We start from the raw sequence: 19,979 nt of genomic DNA on the forward strand, positions 1-19,979 counted from the left end.
CTTTCTTTGTAACCAAATTGCCTTCTTAGATCTTAGATCTTAATCCAAAAAAAGAAAATAATACTGGTAGTTCTGCTCCTGGTTACCTAATCCTGAGTTATTGTAATGAATTACAGCCTGGTATTTTGTACGGTATCGGTAACATTCCTCTTCTGGAGGCTTGGCTGCATAAAAATTTGCTCTACAGCTAAAAATATTCAACTGTTTGATCAAATTTCAGAATGTACCGGTATATTCGAATAATTAGGTACTTGATACGACTCAACCGTAACAGTTTTGCATTCATAATGCATTTCCTGTTTGATCTTGTTTTAAGTGATCTGCCTCGGAAGTGGTTGATTGAAACCTTGACAACAAACCAGCAGCTACATGTAACAGAGTCCCAACTGAGTGTGCGATCTTTTTGGACTTTTTAAACACAGCTACATTGTTGTACCTGCTATTTTCTATTTCGTGTAGCAGGCTTCACACTTTGGGGTTGTATGTAACCCAAACTGTCCAGCCCTTGAATAGAAAGGGTTTTTCCTGCAGTTACCAGGTATTCAACTGTCCCAAAATTTCCAAACATTCCACATCTTGGTTCTCAAAAGTGTGATTTTATCCATGTAAAGACTTTTTTTCCATTGCAGGAAGAAAGGGGGTTATGGCCCCCAGTGTAGCCGTATTAAAACAGAAACAATTTTGAAGGCTGGAGTTTCTGAAAAATGTATTCACTTGTCTTAATGCCCTCCCCCCCCAACAAAATGGGACCCCGAAGGTAGTTTATATCTGAGAAGAAATTTTAGCTTGATTGTATCCCCCAAACTGTCTGGCCCTTGAAAAGTGATTCATCAGTACCCCTAGTTGATCATTCCCAAGACCTTATTCCTTACCCTAAAATTGACAATAAACTGAAAAAACCCAAGGCCTCAAGGCCTCATGTATATTCTATACATGTATATTCTATATATTCTATATTGGGGTGGCAGTTATTCTTCAGAGGTTTACTTCACTGACGGCCCTGTAGCCGAGCAATATGATTGGCTGCTGAAGGACCTAGAGGAGGCCAATAAGCCGGAGAATCGCCAGCAACGACCCTGGATTATAGTGTTTGGCCATCGACCCATGTATTGCTCCAACAGCAACAACGACGACTGTACTCACAAAGGCAGCAGGGTCAAAGATGGGTAAGCCCTGCTGATGTCAGGTTGGAAGAACAAGATGCTAGATTTTGCCTTTCACTGGTGTAATTTAGTAAGGAAACAAAAATGTGCTCGGCTGGTCTAAACGGTTTTTTAAGACTGGATCAGTAGAATGGATACTGATAATGTCCGAGCTGAAGGTGAAGTACATTATCAGCATCAGTCAGTCATAAATGTTCATATTTATTCCCGTTCGTAAATACCTTTGAGTAAATACCTTTGAATTCAAGCAAGGTTTGAAAATTACAAATCTTCCAAGAGTTTACGTCAGTTTTCTCAAACCCCGCTTTAGCCATGTTATGGTATGTTCCCTTCATGGGTAGAGTGTAGGCAATCTCCTGATGTGGAGATTGGTGCAGACATGGTGCGTACTGCATGATGTGGCGCGCTGTAGCCGTTAGCATTGGTTTGCATTGATAGTGGTTTAATGCACTCGTGTCGTGGCCCACAGTCCAAAACACAAGAATGTTCTCCCAGGGGATTTAAATTTTGCAGCTCGTCTTCCACAGTTCCTTCATGTAAACCGTATTGTTCTGCAGCTTGGAAGAGCTCTTCTTCTCCCAGGGGGTGGATGTCATCATCCAAGGCCACGAGCACTCCTATGAGCGACTCTGGCCTGTTTACAAGGAGCAGGTGTATGCCGAGAACTATACCAATCCCAAGGCACCTGTACACATCATCGGTGGGGCAGCAGGTTGCAATGACTGGTATGGCTCCTGTTTAGACCCCATTCTCTATCCAAGGGGTAAGTGTTTACAGCACCATGGACCTCTTCCCTAGTTCAGCATTTCTTCCCAGAATGTGTTAACCCCTTGATGACGGGAGTTTTTTCTGAAAGCCGACTTTCAGAAAACCTGCCACCTGCCAAACCACAAATTCTCAGTTTGAGGCCCTGCGTGCTCTGCACGCTTTGAATTACACGGTGAAAAGGCTGATTGTTCGGTGTCATGTGGCTCTACTCACCCTTCCACATTCCCGTTGCCTCTTTTCAAAGTGGGAACTATTGTGAAGCAGGTGATTGTGATGCAAAATCGGTCTTTTCTTTTCTGGGCTACGCACAAGACCAATTACCATTTATACAAGAACCAGAGTCTGCCTTCTTTCCCCGTGTTTGCTCGAGCGTGGGCCGAGAATAATAGCTGAAAAGCGGGCTGAGGATCTCAATTTTTACAGCGACTATAACCGCCTCCCAGCACGAAGGGGTTAACAACTGTTCACAGAGATGAATGTTGTTACATGTTGTTGTTTGAGTCTGTTGGTATTCCCCTATGACAGTCCACTCCGAAAACAAAACCAGTGGGTTTGCCAGATTAAACTGATCAATGAAACCAAGTGTTTGTCTCAAGAACACTGCAGCCTCAGAGATGTGACTTGCATTTTCTGATTTGGCGTCACTGTGACTCCCAATCAGGGATGAAGGCTGTATACAAGGAATGCTGACCTAGACTGAAGTCTAGGGGATACTTTGCAGAGCAGCCATAGCAAGTGCTTGAATACATTTTATTGAAGTGTTTGATGTGATCCGATATTGACCAACAGAATAAGTGGAAGAGCCAGTGAATATTAGGTTAATTTCCCTTGATTTTACAGGTCCGTGGTCGGCCTTCCGGTCCTGGCTTCCAGGACTGTACGGCATTGGTAAACTGATAATCCACAATGCCACCCACATCCAGTGGCAACAACTGCTAGCAATCAACGGTCAAGTCATGGATGATGTCTGGATTGAGCAGCACCATCACGGCAAATTCACCACCCAATGATATCCCTTCGCCCATTAAGTGCTTATCCTTTCAGCAATTCCTACCTCCTCCCTGATATCCCCTCCCAGATGGTTATTCTCCGATGGCCAGTCCCTAAAATGGTTTCCCAGAGATGGCTATCCCCCAAGACGGTTATCCCCAAAGATGGCTATCCCCCGCCTCGAGTTGCACCCTCACCAGCAAAGAAGAGACATGCTGGTGGGAGTATTCAATCAGTCTTGTGCATGTGCCCTGCACACGAAGACAGTCCATTCGAACAGAAATTCCTCCTGCGTGTTAAGCACATCCTCTGCCAAACTTGCATGAACATGCAGGCGCATGCAGTGAGTTTTCACCAGAGGGCCGTTTTCTCTATGCAAAAACACGCGATACATTGTTTGGAACGGATTCACAACCAGGTAGCTATCCCCTGGGGTAGCTATCCTGTGATTTCTAACACCTGTGATGGCTGTCCCCAAACTAGCTGTCCCATAGATGTCTCTCTCCCAAGATGGTTGCCCTCCAAAATTGCTATCCCCAAGATAGCTTTCACCTCAGATATCTGTGAAGATGGCTTTTGTCGAAGATGGCTATCCCCCGAGACGGTTGTTCCCCAAATGGTATTCCCAAAATGAAATGAAAGGGTCTGGTTGCTGATAACAGCCCTTGCTTTTGGCTTGAGCCATCATCAGGAACCAGACCACAAGCCGATATTGAACCACCCATTTAGTAATTGTTCCACCACACTATTATTGCCTAATTAATATTTAGTATTGTCATACCTGTGTCTTGGATACTGTCTATTCATTGGCCCAGAACGACATCATGACAGGGCGACATATCTGCTATCACACTCACTGTGAGACATCTCTCTGCCAAGAGCATATGCAGGCGCATGAGACATGATTTTCGGGAAGTTCGCGAGCGACCTTGTCACTCATTAATTTAGTCAGTTTTGTGTGGTACCCATTATACCTTTTAGGCATAAGTTACCAGGGAATTTGATCAATGGTCGCGCTCGTATAACAGACTCGTTCCCATCCCCACAGTGTATATTAACCACTACCAGCCGGGGACTCCGAAATCGGAGCCGTATGGTTTATATGTGTGACCGGGGTCTCCGAACTCGGACAAAGGAAACAGGGCCCTGTAACAAAAGACCGTACTCCGAACAAAAGACCAGGCTGCTGGGCATTACCGGCATTTTTCACTCTCAAAAGTAGTGATAATCCAGCGTTATTTTGAAACTGTATACCAGGGTTTGGGGTATTTAGAGCAAGCGGATTACCACCAGGGACAAAAGCTCTCCACCACCGTAGCGATGAGCCACACAGCACCGCTGCATGCTAATCTGGCCCCTATTGAAAAGAGATCAGAAGTGCACTGAGCCAGGTTCGTGAACAAAAGACAGTTGTATAACACCACACAATCTGGGCTCTGTTTACAAGGCTGCAGGCCTTGCTGAAATATTCGGGCGTCAATGAAGGTCACTTGTCAACCTAGAGTAGTGCCTAAAGATTACTCCGTGCGGCTATAAACGACTGTTAAATAGAATGATGAATTGTTGAAGGATTTTGAAAACGGAAAAAATGATAGTCATGCCGGCCCAGCATCCTCAACGTTGAAAAATGCCCCGGCACGAAGTGGTTAAGATACTGCAGGGACCGCTAACCAGTCTACATAATGTGAACTTGTACTCACTGGTACCCACCCTACTTTCACATTAAAGTTTATACAATTAATGAAAGTGAGGGAACAGTGCATTTGCAGACGATGTTGTTTACATCTGTTAATTACAGTTTTACAGTGGGCCTAACGTCTTCTGAGCTCGTTTCATTGGATAAATTCCTCACCTTCAACATACTTAAGACTGATATATGACAAAACGATTGTTGACTGCTGTGATATGGGATATGACTTTATGAACACCCTTGGGTACGCATAGCACCCTCAGCCTCCCCTTGGGGCACTACAGTATGTGAACAGCAGTCAACAATTGTTAAAATGCTAAATGTCGAGTGATACATTAACCAATGTAATGTTATGTTTACACACAGTCTCTGTACGTGTGGCAGATTATGTTTTAGTTCCGCACACGATTCTTTGTGTGACCTGTGTTTGACCGCAGGCCACCGTGCATGAAAAGTCATGAATATTCTCATAGTGCGTCCGGGAAATTTCTTGTAAGCTGACAATATTTCCAGTTGTCTAGTGTATAGTCTGGAGGATTCTCGTAAGAGTAAGCAATGCTAAAAAGTCTATTTTAGGAATCTTACGTAATGAGAGGAAATTGTAGAAGAATCGTAGACTATAAAATGCAAGCTCTGACAGACAAGGACGGGAAAGACACAGAGAGACACACACACAGCTAGAAAGATTTTGGAAGACATTTCTACTGTATGCGGGCTGTGAGAAGTGTTTCACTTGTTGACTTCTGCACCATTTCAACCTGTGGTGGCGAGTCGTCTGTGGTGCGACACTTGTAAGAAAAGTTTGTCAAGACCATAGAGCTCTATGGTCAAGACCAAGTGGAGAGCAGAGCTGAAGCTCGCTCCTAAAGGGGCAGTTTGTGACTAAATCCAGTTCCAGTTTGTGGGAGCATCAAGTCATGTATTTGTGACGGTCATCACGCCCTCGCCATTTCGTCTCGAGCCCAGTCAGTCTTATTGGACGTGGTCTTCATCCCCGTTGCAGCTCATTTTTGCACCAAGGACTGAACTGTTTTTCGCCTTCTGTGGAGTCCAGCATTCTTCACTGTCTGTAGTGCCTGTCAAGCTCTCGCCCACAAGGTCATCTTGTTTACATAAGATCTTTCTTCCATGTTTATCCTTATCATTGTAAACTAGTTCCAATCAGCATTTCCTTTGTTATCCTTACTTTTTATATGCAAATTGTAGCAATCTCATTAAATCATACTGGTTTATTTGCTTACATCAGTGGGATCTTGTTTGATTTCTTTGTTGCATCATAAAAAATTCAAGCTTTGGAATAATTACTATTCTTCAATAGTATTTTTTCGGATCGTAACAGTAATAAATATTGTAGATTTATGTTTCTTCCTTAATCTGTAAGCGGTATTTACCACTTTCAGTCCTTGCTAGTTTAACTGTTTTAAGTGTGGATTTTTTTTTTCAAATTCTAAAATACTGCTTATTCATGAAGCAAGGTGATGGGCTTCAATCATTTATTTGTGCACACAAATCCTTCCACTGTTGTCACAACGCAATAATGCATGCAGTACATTATTTTGGTCACAAACATGTAGTGCCTTTGGTCCTCATGGAGTAAAGAAAATTTGAAGCATATATAAACAAGTGATATTCGGGTCAATGATTTGTGTAACATTAGACATACAACACCTCGTTAGAAACTACCCTTTACAAAAAATGGGGGGCAATGTAGCAAATGGAGGAGTTACCAAATGAAAACCAAAGCTGGTATCACATTGTGAACTTCCTTGGTGCTAAAAACTCCTGGAGAGTTATACTTAAGGTGAATTTGAAGAAACGTACGGAGAGGCTGTGCTGAAAAGTACCGGCTGTGGCTTAGAGTGACACATGCGTCATTGGAAGCCAGTGGTTAGTGTTTGAACCCACAAATGTGTGTGTGTTACTGACAGCTACAACTGAGACTTTCAACACGGCCACATACATGTATAGGTTGTCACAGCCAATCCAAGTTGTTTACTATGTCAAATAACGTGATGGGAATAAAATTCACTGTTGTGTGATTTGACTGAACTGGTCTCGACAGAATTTTGTTCTACTTGAAGTTTATTTGCACTTGGTTAATAGTGGGGTTCACTGGCCACATATTTGTAGCATGCATTATGGAATTAATGTGTAGAAATTGGTCGGTTTCCCTTGACCCAATATATTGATCACTGAAACCCTGCATATGATCATAAATACATCCACACGGTCCCATACTGGTGGATATTGGGGTTAACAATGCACCAGAAATGAAAATACAAGGACTTGGTTCCAAGGAAAGACTCACTTTTGAATGAGTGTGCCATGCCCCACAAGACGACAGTCTTAATTTTGGGATACTAGAGCCATGCATGAGTGCCAACATGATCATTAGGAAGACGAAAGGTGCCACTTTGGAGAAAGGCGATCTCAATTCTCCTAACAACAAAGTTCGTGCTCACACAGTAGTCCCTGCCCGGGGCACTGCCAAAGGCACTGCTGATGCACAGACCCAAACGTCCAGGAAACGAATCCCCTTAATGCCGGCCTTTGGTAACAGTGCAATCACAAGTAGGCTCCTCCTCTGTGGTTTCTGTCAAGGACAGATCACAAATCAAGGACACGGAGCTGCTAGCCCCGTTCCCAGGGGTAAAATCTTCTGCTCACCATGTTGGCTCTCATCATGCCTGGTAGGTTTGACTGAAATATCCCCCGGAACTGCAGTCAATGTGTGCTGCACACTTTTCACATTTATAAATATGAGTTAATTTACAATCTAGAGTTAATATTAAGTTAGTGTTAATATGGGCTAGCTCTGAAATATGTGTGCAGTGTAATTTATATTTATGTATATTCATTCTGAAAAGCATGTCTAAAAGGCCAATTAGTGTAATTTTTGTTTTCTAAATGCCCGGGGCTAGTGAAGGCACGTACATGTGGCCAGCAGGGACAAGGCTTGGAGCTGGTTTATCCAGAAATATACCAAGCTCAGAAACTGCTGAGCACAAACAGGTTACCGTGTAAAATATCCAATATATACAGGACAGAACAGGTGCTTGGTTCACTGTTGCTCAGCCACACAAATCTGCTCGACAAATTTCCCTCACCAGGTCCATCAAATTAGGTCCCGGTCAGTACGAGTAACGAAGTGGAATATTTCGGTGGCCAAGACTACTTCTGTTTTTGGCCCTCCCTCTCCTTGTAGCATTTCATCACGATGCTGTTAAAGTTGGCTATGAAGACAAATGAAATAGCCTTCAGTAGACTCATCAGGGAAACCTGAAGATGAGAACAAAACGGACTCATTAGAACCTAATCGAGTCCCTAGTTGATGCTGCGAAATGGACTCATTAGAACCTAATCGAGTCCCTAGTTGATGCAGCCTTTGTTTTCTGTTTTTTCATGAGGTACAGGCTTCCAAAAGAATCTTGCGAACTTAAACAAAATCACAAGTACATGTACTCGCGAGAGCCAAATGCATCTGCACTTTAATAATGGGGCACCAGGCTAGGGAAGAATAATATGGATGCCTGACCACAGTTTGAGATCCAATCTCGGACCCGACTGGCAGTCTGGACATTTGCAAGATATTGATGCAGAAATCTGGGCATTTGAGCTTGGATTGCTCAAGGCAAGTTAAACACAATGACCCAAGTAATCAGAGAAAGCTAAAATTACAGAATGGGCAATGAAGAGAAATCTGTGAATCCAGCAGTGGGGCTGTAAAAACAACAATTACACACCGACTTTTACAGCTAGTGAGGCGAAACTTCTTTCTTGAGTGGCTTCGATTGTGTACATTTTGCATATGGTTTTGGTGCTAAGTGCAAAAGAAGTGGCAAAACCTGACCAATTTCATCCCAAAATCCAGAATTTGGGGTCCCAAATCCTGCAGTCTTGAATAATTTAAGAAACGACAGCCTATTATATTATTTGAAAGTACAGACTAAAGGTAATGGGTCTGAATGCGCAAGAGTTCAGATGTTGTAAGCTAGCTGTGCACACGTGGTATAAGAAGAACACCACCTGGCCAGTATTCTGACCATACCTGCAACAGAGCATCCAGGAGTGAAGTCACTGGTGACATACCACAGGTGACGGTTGCTAAGAAAAACCCATCCAGCCCAACGTAACTTTGAAATCTTCCATGCTGTCAAATGAAAACAAAACGAGAGCATGGAGTCATTCACCGAGTGTGACGCGGACAATTCCAGATTTCAAATGAAATTTCATGATACTGATATTGTTCACAAAGGTTCAACACCATGTACATGTATCATGAATGTAACAGTACCAGTTTATAACCAAACCACGTTAGGGGAGTCTACTATAACTGAATGGGACTACCCTCTCAAAAAAACTACATCAACCGTAACGCCCAAGGGTATGTAAAATCATATTGAAATCAGAGGATTTGGGACTGTTGGGCTATATAAATAACAAATGAGAAACCTGTCAACACAAAATAAGCTGAAAGTCAGAAATTTCAAAAATTGAAATATTGGTATTTTTGAATTCAGCAGAAAAAGAGCTTTCCAGTGGCATGTACATCAAACACCTAGGGTAAAGCTATAAGTTGACAATGTGACATTATTCTGGTAGCTTTGTGTTTTCGTTCCAAACATAGTTTAATCATTTCTGACCAGGCACGAATAATGCTATTGTCAAAATTACAGAGAAAAGGACTTTTTTAAATATATGATCCCGCAAAATATTTGGAATTAAATAGGAAATAGGTTACTCATTCCAAGTGTTACAAAACTCAAACTCGACCTCCATTTCAATGTGACTTTGGACCCTCAAAATAGAAAAGAGCGGGATGCAACTTTACGCTCATTTTGTCACGACAGGTCACAAATAAATAAATCAAGGTGTGCAGTGGCCACCAGTGGATTCACATACAAATATAAAATGGACTGAGGGTATAAAAGATTATTATTAGCTCCCTAAGGTACTGAGGGGAACTATATAATACCAACTACCTGAAACAAATTGGTTTCATAATGCGTCGTGTATACATGTGGCACTGTTTGAAACATGGGCAATGTTAGCGAACACATGTGCAACAGTTTCACAATACCTTGCAGAGACTGTATAGTAGACTGTAGCATGGGTACGATATCCCATGGCCCATCCTATTTGGCATGTCCAGTGGAATTGTGCCTGTCCAAGTGGCTGATACCAAAAATGGCTACTGCCCTATGATCGTACATGTGTAGATGGACCAGTGGGGATTTGGCAATCATGAATATGCATTTTTGTTTTTTTAGAGCCAGAGTATCAGGCTTTTTTACCTTTGCATCTTTGACTACAATCTTGGCGATCTCTTCCGGTTGATGCAGGCCAGATGTCTCTGACACAAGGATGGTCTCCTTTGGCTGCAATATAATACGGTACACTGACTACATGAGCAGTGCATAGCCTTCAGACAGGTTTGGTATACATAGGTTGCAATGAAAAGAATGATTTCTTAGCTGAAAGATGGAATTCAAGTGGACTTCCATTCCATCTGCCAACTCACAAAATTACTCTTTCTACTGCATAAATATGAAACATTATTTGTGCTAAGCCTATACAATACCTGAATCGATAATGAATACATCCCAGCAGGCCCTGTGTGACCTACTTTGTGAGAAGAGCCCCATTTTTGCACAATCAATAATGCGACCACGCTGCAGAACTTCCATTTCCCAGGAAATGGAAGTTCTGTTTCTGTGGTTTGGCTGGTTGGCAGCGAATTATTCAATGACACATGATCAGTGACCATCAATCAGATCCCATGGAAAGCTAGCCTTGCAATGAAGTTGCTTTAGTTATACTTGCCATGTTGATTTTATCCTCAGCCAGCATGGGTGTGTCTGTATCTGGTGGGAAGTTGATAGTGATGTGGATATTGTAGGGCTTAACCTGGAAATGAACAAAACAAATGTTCACCGTACAGGTATGTCTTATGAGTTACAGAATCTTGGTTTTTACAGCTGTTTTACGTGAGATCAAATCTAGATCTCAAGGTTCCTTTTTTCCATGGCCACACACTAAGATATAAACTACCCAACAACTTTCTTCTTTAAACGGAGAGGTACACACATACAAGAATGCCGTCTCCTCATCGCTGGAACAATATACCAGCATTTGACAAATGAAGCCATCAAGTCCTGTATTGCCCTTCTCCCAAACTGTCGAAAATCTATTTCATCAGTGAAAAAGAAAAACATTTTGCTATATTCCTTACTCCAATCATTTTATGAAGGTACTTGAAGTAGGAGCCATACAGGGTTTTTTTAAGTATTAATTTTGACCAACAAATGCACAGTCAATGGAACCAATGAGAATCAAAGAATCTAATGAGACTGGCCAGCTGTGAATTACTTCACCGCACCAATCCTACAAGCAGGGAGCTCTCGCTGACTTACACATGACCTGAAGTCTATCTGCAGCATCGTACACAATATTTATAAACTAAGAGAAACTAAAGCTTTAAAACACAGAGCACGACCCGCAGCTAGGCCAGCATGATAACAACAACTGTACATGACACATGTAGTGACCATTTTGTCCTTTGATATAGAATTCACAGTTATTTTACTTGAAATATGAGCCTTGATGTCTAGAATACAATGTATGACTGATATCCAAACTTTGTGCATGCAGGGAGACTGTGTGATCACATGGTACTACGATGCCTTCTCATTGGACCCCTCAGCATAGTTTACAATGAACACCGTCAGAGTAATACTTGTGCATTGCATTTTGCGTCTGATTTATTGTGCATTCTTTCGCAGCGGAACGCCTAAGGTAAATCGAACAGTCCTGTTAAACACCGATTCAGCTTGACCAATACAGTTTTAGAAAAATTTTCCCGCCGAACGATTTTCCAGCCCGCGTAAAAATTCCCGATCGCCATAGGTTGCTTCGGACGCAATCAAGTGGCGCGTCTGTAGTTGCCACGGGCTTACGTAACTTCCACCCAGCCACGGTTATTTGCATTTTGTTTGTATCTACAACCGGCATTTGAGTTCCTGATTCACTTTGTTTATATTCATGAGTTTTGGGTAGAGTAGATTTTGATCTTGGAAAGAGTGTGTGGGTGTGAGGGAGAATGATTTTGATCTCCAAGGTGGTAACATCAAGTTTGTGAGCTGAGAATTTTTGCAAGTGACTGGTACGAACTTTCCTGAGGTCTCTGAAGCAGCAGATGACGATCAACCGGAGGAAATCCAGTCCAGGTACCATTGGATCATCAGATTTAGCTACTATAGAGCTAATACGATCCTTCGAATCTCGTCCCAGAATTTTGCAACACTCAGCCAAGACATCATTGAATAATGTTACCTGAAATAACCGTACGTTTATTATTTTGTTTTCTAAGAGTTTGTTGTCGAAATGTAGTTTTCTTGAATTAAAAATACCCTGTGTTTATTCTTGGGTACAGACTGACCATACATAAGCATGATTTGAAGATCAGTATGAGATTTTCTTGATGTATGACAATTGCGAACGTAATTGATACGTATTGTTTCAAACGCAACGCATAAATAAATGCTGAATAAGAAACATTGTGACTTACGCAGTTGTGAAATGGAAACTTTTAAGTAATTTCCGCCATTAATTAGTAGACTTGAAACTTGTACATGACAATGTTGAATTTAATTGTATAGACGGCCGTGACCTTTGGTATTTGAGAATTCCCTTTACATCCACTTTACGTGTAAGTACAATAGTTCCGGGTAGCCTAACACCTGAAGTCAAGCTGACGTTGAGAGGAGACTATGCCGGACTCTGTAAAAACCTGGCTGGAACGCCACGGAACCGGCCGAACGCACCATTACGGAGTGGAAATTCACATCATTACTTTGAGGGAGTAATCACATATCAGGGACTTATATTTGATCAACATAATGAAGTTAACAATTTCCAATAATTAAGTGCATAGCCCCCTCAGAAATCTAGTAGACAAGTAAAGTACAATTATTTCAAATTTAAGGGCCCATTATATTCAACATCATTTTATTAGTTACACACGCCCACACTGTACAAACTGGTTCCAAGTCATTATTTTCCATGAGTCTGAAGTATCTTTACCCGGAGTCATCACTAACATAATGATCAAACTGTTCAGTTTAGAGAAATAGTGACAAGCACCCAAGGCAAATATATCACCGGGCCTCCTACCTCCATCTGCAGGGTCTCCGCTAGGCCCCTGACGGCAAACTTGCTGCTACCGTACGCCGTGTAACCATACACACCCAGCTGGCCGGCCTGTGAGGAGATGAAGACGATTCGACCACGTCTACGGTCTTTCATGTACGGCAGTACTGCACGGGTCGGGTAGACGGACCCTAAGAAGTTAGCATCCATTACCCGCTGATGAACCAAAAAACATTGTGTACAAGTATACATAAGTATCATAGTTCTCATATAGTCGTGTTACGCTTTTCGTAACTTAACAAGTTTGTGGGCTGAAAAATGGTAATATTTGTTACCATGTGACTAATAACTGACTGTAAACAGAGTTAAATAATTTCTCTAGTCTAGACAACTAGAGCCAACCCATGCAAGTGCTTATATGTTTATTTGTGAATACTAGGACCCTCATTTCTTGATAATGAGATCTAACTGAAGCAAACACCTTTTGCAGTTGTGGGATGTTCTTCATATCCATGACATGCAATATGGCATAATTGGCTGACTGGGTAGTTGTTAAGAGTGCTCCAACAGTCATTCAAGTCCTCTGCTTCCCCACAGGTGAAGCTCAAGTTTCTTGCGCTCAATCACTTTTCCATACTCATGCACTGACGAGTACATGACTGCAGTAAACATATCTTAAATAAGTGGCATTCAGGCTCAAAAGTGGAGCATCAGGGGCAAAACGTGGAAACCTGGGTGAGCAAAACTTCCTACGATGTGTGAAATTTATCGGTGGTATGCACTAAGCGTTAAAAACAGTTGCATGCCTTTACACTGTGACAGGAAGAACAAACATCTCCCGCCACAAAAAAGGTGCAAGGAATTTCAAGATCTAGAATATATTTTAACAAATCAAATACCTAATTTTTCTCGCCTTTTTTTGGCTTCGCCTGATTTCTTCAAACCCCTTTCATTGCGAAAAACAGCAGCAACCTGTTGGGAACCATTATGACTTTCAAGATCTTGATCTCCAAAATGGGGTTCTCACCGCGTACAAACTTGCATACCTGTCCCGATACGCAATTATTTCTGCCCGATGTGCAAAAAACGGCCTGATACCCATTTCTTCATCCCTGATATGCATAATATAATTATGATAGTATGGCTCAGAATTTTCTTACATAATGTAGATTGCATGTCCGGAAAATCTAGATGAAAAAGTAGTTTATACATGTAGTCCTGCATTTTTCCAAAGTCCAAAAATTTTCAGGGCCCTTGGTAAACCACAATGGAAATCCCCCACAGTTTTGAAAAGTCCTGGGGAGAACCCTGGTGCCTCACTCAGCTAGTCTGTCAGCTTGCTTGGAAGAACTTACACGGGGCCCTAAAGTCTATGCTTTGAGAGATTAATACAAAAATTCAAGTCGTCAGCATTCTCGACAAATAAACCGATCTTTGCTAAAGATGTCAGGAAGAGTCTGTGTCATACCTTGAAATCGTTTATGTTCGTATCTTCAAAGGAGACGGCTCTCGACATGCCAGCTGAGTTGACAAGAATGTCACATGGTCCTAACTCCTCTGCAGACTGAAATTGATGACATGATGTGAGGTAGCAGACTATTATATATCCCTTCTTATTTGTCGAGTGAGAATACACACACTGAAATTTTTCAAGTAGCTGTCTGACTCTAACAATTTTTATCAAACGTGAATTCCAACGCTTCCGAGACATCTCCAGAATCCTCCTAGGGAAATTGCTCTCAATTGATGAACAGAGCCGAGAATGAAGAAAGGGGAAAAAATGAAGAGCAATCTTAAATTGTACAAATACCCCACTGCTACAGCCCTAAACAATTGACTGAAAATGCCCTTCTCGACAGAAAATTCATTTGATCCACCCCTCTCCCGTAACTTTCCACTAGCCCTGCTTGCCATCATATTCTAAGTGTTAACAGAAAATTTTTCACAAAAAGGGACGAAAGTGGACTCTGAAATTGTTTGCTTGAAATTTGAGATACACAGGGAAAGCTTACGCATACAGTGCAGGTCTGCCATCTTAAGTCTCCCCAAAGCCTGAAATTAGCTATATACAGAGGAGTCAGGTTGTTGATTCAACATACTCGATGTAAAGCATGCTTTTGTACTGACCTTTCTGACAGCATCTTCGACTGCTGCATATTCATGGCTGACGTCCACCGAGATACAAAGGATTTTCTGAAATGAAAACAATGGCGAAATGTCCTCAGAATGACGGATGCAACTTTCAATTGGAGTGATAAAAAGGCTAAGGCCGAGGCTAGACGCCATGCTACTGCATGCCGTGCCGAACTTAATTAACACGACTGCGGCAGTAGCACGGCAATAGGGCGGCAGTTGGTTGCACTAAATGCAGAACTTAACAAAGGCAGTGTCACGCTACTGCTAGTTGGAACACCGGCAGCACGGCATACCCTGTCAAGCTAAAGAGTTTGCTATGCTGAATTGAATTTGCTAAACGCTGTGCTATTGCCGTACCAAACTTTAAAAATTTAATTATTTGAGTTTGGCACAGAAGTAGCACGCGTATAGCCTGGGCCCTGAGGCAAATTAAAAAAATAGGCTTCTAGAGATATCGCCACACCTATGTTTTACATCAGCACTTGCTCCTGAATTGGAAATTTGCCAATGGCGTAGTCAGGTTTGGGGTCCAGGGGAGAAAAATGGGGATTTCTTTCTGAAATGACTGACCACATTTTATCGTCTATGAAAGAATCCTCAAAACCCCTTTAAGAAATGTGGTAGTACTGTATCTAAGAAGTTGGCCATTTCATTTCTGGAAAAAAACTTGACAACACGGATACACTACTTGACTGGCAAAGATCTACATGCATGCCTTGTCTACACACAAGGTTTGGTCGGAGGTCCAGATGTAAAGTTGCAAATATAGGTACAGCGTAGCCATGGAAAAAATTTACACCATACCTCCAAGTGAAATGCTCAGGACTTTGTCCTTTCCAGGAATAGTTTTCTTTGATTACTTTCCTTTCTGGTTTGCTGGTTTCCTTTGTGTTCAGGATACATGGACAAGTACAGCAAATGTACAAGGATCTTTGTGATATCCCTCCATATTCACTGATTAATTACAAACAACATTCCCTCTCTGTTTGGATTTTGACCAATCAGCAGTCACATACATGAAGTATGGGCCTTTGGTCGTGGCAAGTTCCATAACGTAAGGGAAAGCATGGCATACACCTCGATGCACATGCCCCACGCACGTGCCGTACCAGAGTGCAGACTATCAGTTGACAGGCCTACATGTACATACGTATACATGTACATCACGTGTGGTAGGACTTACATGTACATGTACTGTGAGTCCGTTCACACAAGTATTGTACATGTACATGTATGTGTGTGTATTCGCCATCCAAAATTAAAGAACACTGTATTTCTCATGTCTTAAACACTTTTGGACACATTTTCGAAGGAGGCTGTCTAAACCTGGCCAGCTGATACATGTATGTCAGTTGGCATCTATCAACCAATCAGCAGCCTTGAGCAGATTTCAAAAGTGGATTCTTATTGGCTAGCACAAGCATGACAAGGGGCAGCATAGCGCATGCTCACGTATATCAGACACTATTTGGGAGCCACCACAGGCTCACAGATGGCACTCAGACTAGCTCCAGGTACAAACATGAACAACAGAATGTCAAATAATAACACAGTACCATGAAACCATATGTCTAAATTAACTGGCTGTGGCTATGAGTAACATACATGCCCGTGGGAAGTGGCTACAACGAGCAGCTTCCAGACACTCAGCAGTAGCCATAGCCTCAACTTCAAGACACAGCCCGCTACAAGAGAATCAATAAAGGATTTCTTTATCTACTACCTGATTGTCCTTGTCCTTAATATACTGCTGTAGGTCTTCCTTGGCTTTCTGTAGCCTGGTCTGGGTAAAGCAAAAGAATTGTTGAATCAAATCAAATTGAAATTAATCCTTTGAAATGTAATTTGCATGGCCTATAATTGCCAATGAGCGATCTGAGGAAAGGGGGGTTTGTCAAAATGTTCACCCGGTTCCTAGAAGAGGACAAATAACTTCTTCAACTTTATCTTATTCAACTTTTTTCGACTAACTTCGGAAGATGACAGTGGAACCATACTGAACAGAGGCAGGAGTAATTTTGCGACGAGTGAGCACAGTTTTGATTTTAAGGGAACTGTGGGGTGAACACAATGACCATGCAAAAGCAACTGTACATGATGAAAGTCTGTGACAGTGCCAATACTGGTTTCCTAGATTGTCATTAATTGGTTGATGAAAAAGGTCTTTTAAGAAGCCGATTTCTGATTGGTCTGGCCTTGATCGTAGGAGTAGGCTTTCCATTGGAAATAGCAGCTTTGCTACAAGCACAGCGTGCACATACATGTATGCCACTTCCCAAGTCATTAAAAAAAGCAGGAAAGTTGCATTCCCCCCCAAAAAAAATAGCGTGAACAAAGTTCTACTGAAAAAAGGTCAATAAAATTAAGAGAAGACTGCACGGAGTGACAGATTGAAGCAACAGAATCTCTTTTCAGAGTCAACAATTTTGTGTAGTGTCCCAGATCTCCACAACTTTAGTTTTAGGCTAATCAAAGTCCCAATGAAACTAAACAAAATCAATGTGTGGCCTTTGATGGACTCCTGCAACTCTGAAAGGGACCATTTTATTTATTTATTTTTTTGGGGGGGAGGAATTTGCGGAACTTTCTAACTCCTCCAATATGCAAGGAAGTGGCATGCAAATTTCATCTGATTTTGGTTTGGGTGGGTTTCGTTGACAAGTGCAATTTTCAACATTTTAAATTTTCTATGCCTTTTCTGACAAATGTGGGTGCTGTTGCCATGATGCCATTACAGACGACATCATTCATTTGGGGGAGGGGACCCTTTTAAAGTTGTGAACCCAAAATATGCTCAACAATGTGACAAAATTTGCTCACTTACTGTCACGTACATGTACTAAATCAACGAATCAACACAACAAAACAATATTTCTGATAGCAAAATACCGAAACTGTTGAATGCATGTACTTTTAGAGCACAATAGCTATAACACTGAGGTTTCTGCCTTGCACAATATCACTCATTTAGCTCATATATATGCACATTTGCATCAGCATCAAAATACAACTTGCCCCTAGAAGGCACAACACATTTTGAACGTCAGGTTAAATGGGAAATAGAGGAGAATTAAAAAGACCATAAAAATTATACAGCATGGACTCATTCTCTTCACATCTTCTCATGATGTACAGTATTCCTTACTTGATTCCTAGCCAGAATGGTAACATTTGCTCCTTGCTTCAGGACCTCAGCAGCAACTGCCTTGCCAATACCGCTTGATCCTCCAGTAATCTGTAATATTAAACATTGGATATGTATGAGTCATGTGAGCATGGAGAGTGCAATGGTAAAATGAGTTTCATTATTCGGCAGAGGCGTGCAGGGCCGGGACGTGGTGTTTTGTTTCTCTTCTAGTAAGATTAACCATGCTAACATGACCAATACCTGAATATACAATTCGTTGCAGCTGTTTCCCAGAAAATGGCTCTTTTTCTTGCTACCCCCAGAAATATGGGGTTCGACGTCCGCCGCGCTCCCTGCCCACGTGGGAGCGCAGCGGACGTCGAACCCTCCGTAGTCATGGTAGTGGGGGATGGATGGCTATGTCACTTGGCAGCCACTGCGATGAAATTAAATCAACACTCACCACAACATGAGCTTGCTTTAGGTCCAGCAATTTTGGTTTGATCGAAGATGATAACCACACAAAAGTTACAATGAATACGATAATGATAGAGATGACTAAGTACTGAAACATTGTGGTTTTTAACTGAGAAACATCAAAAATACGCAAGATGTACATGTACAATCGGCGCGGAGACGAATAGAATTTTAGAACTCTTGGTGGCGCTGTTTCAAACATTATAAGTTGCAGTCCAGTCATTAAACAACAGTGATAAATACCTTAATCTAACAAAATTAGGAAAAATACTCAGGAGTTTCTCAGTTATTCGAGACATACGTCAAATTAAAGCACATATTATGATTTTTCATTTTCTGTTCAGATTTTCATTTATTAACCTATGACTTTTGAAGATATTAATTTCCACGGAAGGTCATGCCAAAAACTCAGTCATGAAGCCCCCCGCAATTTTGAAATATCGATGTCTACACTTTTCGAAAAATGGCCCGGGAAAAAACTTTTTTTCACCAAGCAAACGAAAACCGACCCACGTACAGTTACCACATGTCTACACGGGGTTCTATCTTCATAGTGCCCGACTTGTTTCGAAGCGAAAACGCTATGCCCTTTCGGTTTCTCATCCTAAAGACTGTTTATTTCTATGGAGAAAGAGGTAACACCCCTCCCCCTGCTTACTTACTAACGAAAATATATCTGTGAAATTTCGTTTAGGTAAGTAAGTAAAAAAATAAAGAATTTTCATAACATTTGTGACAAATTCAACGGCAGCTAGGTTCTTCCGCATTTCAAAGAAAAGTTGAATGCGGGGGTCCCCACTCACTGGCAGGCTGCTTTTCCCCCGGCCATGTGGTTTTATGTGGGTGTATTAATTCTGTAGGCAGCAAGGTATATTATAAATGGCACAGTTTGAGAACATTGTTATATCGTTACATCCATTTTTGTGCTTGGTGTTATAACTAGAAGAGGGTTTTTTCAGAAATATTACTCTCTAGTTGGCTTCAATAGCAGGAACTTCATTGCAACACACCACAGTCAAGAAACACTCTCGCCAAAGAAGAGTTTGTGATATTCACGAATTCGGTAAGTGGAATTGAAGAATGTTTTCTATTTTGAAAGTTTCCTTTTGATTCAACATTTTGAGAGTCACACTCGTGTAAAAATGATTCACTAGTTTGGATTTAAATGTTAAGACGCCTGTCTCATTTCAAAAGCTGTATGATTATAAACATAAACACAATTCTAATCACTCCCCAAATGCATCGGTATGCTCTTCAGTTCAAGTTTGTTCTTTTTTCAACTCAAGAAACTTTCCATTGATATATTGTACAAAGAGATTGCTTCCGAGTTAGATGCTTTTACTGCAAAAACCGCTGTGTTGATTTATCACCCTGATTAGTACCATGGGACCTCAACGGACTAGGTCTAGTCCTCTGATAACACCCAGGGTGTTAAATCAACACGAAATTAACACCACAGTTTTTGTAGTGATGCTATCTC

General features: G+C 41.6%; 2 protein-coding genes across 5 annotated transcripts in view; one reads left to right on the forward strand and one right to left on the reverse strand.

Annotated features, from left to right (window-relative positions):
• Window positions 1-6,660, forward strand: part of LOC110986083 (acid phosphatase type 7-like) — a 19,308-nt gene extending 12,648 nt beyond the window's left edge. For all 4 annotated transcript variants that reach the window (XM_087138162.1, XM_022247701.2, XM_022247700.2 and 1 more), the window contains exons 8-10: window positions 969-1,166; window positions 1,721-1,926; window positions 2,772-6,660. In XM_087138162.1, the coding sequence (XP_086994288.1) occupies window positions 969-1,166; window positions 1,721-1,926; window positions 2,772-2,941 (574 nt within the window). In that variant the 3' untranslated portion in view covers window positions 2,942-6,660. The remainder of the gene's footprint in view (window positions 1-968; window positions 1,167-1,720; window positions 1,927-2,771) is intronic.
• kdsr (3-ketodihydrosphingosine reductase) lies at window positions 6,091-18,658 on the reverse strand. Its single transcript, XM_022247703.2, has 10 exons — window positions 18,486-18,658; window positions 18,041-18,130; window positions 16,619-16,678; window positions 14,887-14,952; window positions 14,228-14,323; window positions 12,784-12,975; window positions 10,435-10,518; window positions 9,906-9,989; window positions 8,660-8,761; window positions 6,091-7,890 (listed from the first exon to the last, which is right to left on the reverse strand). The coding sequence occupies exons 1-10, from the start codon at window positions 18,639-18,641 to the stop codon at window positions 7,783-7,785; spliced, it is 1,038 nt and encodes a 345-aa protein (XP_022103395.2). The 5' UTR covers window positions 18,642-18,658; the 3' UTR covers window positions 6,091-7,782.
• Between the last annotated feature and the right edge of the window lie 1,321 nt (window positions 18,659-19,979).

Source organism: Acanthaster planci, linkage group LG06 (genome assembly GCF_054643075.1).
Source record: "Acanthaster planci isolate LZ-2023a linkage group LG06, COTS_SCS, whole genome shotgun sequence".
Taxonomy (NCBI): Eukaryota; Metazoa; Echinodermata; class Asteroidea; order Valvatida; family Acanthasteridae; genus Acanthaster; species Acanthaster planci.

Excerpts from the sequence above, each read along its gene's own strand:
- kdsr (XM_022247703.2), bottom strand. The coding sequence starts at position 18,641 with ATGTACATCTTGCGTATTTTTGATGTTTCTCAGTTAAAAACCACAATG. Across the intron at positions 14,324-14,886 it reads TCGAAGATGCTGTCAGAAAG|TCTGCAGAGGAGTTAGGACC; the intron begins GTCAGTACAAAA and ends CATCAATTTCAG. Across the intron at positions 8,762-9,905 it reads TTGTAGTCAAAGATGCAAAG|CATGGAAGATTTCAAAGTTA; the intron begins GTAAAAAAGCCT and ends TTCATTTGACAG.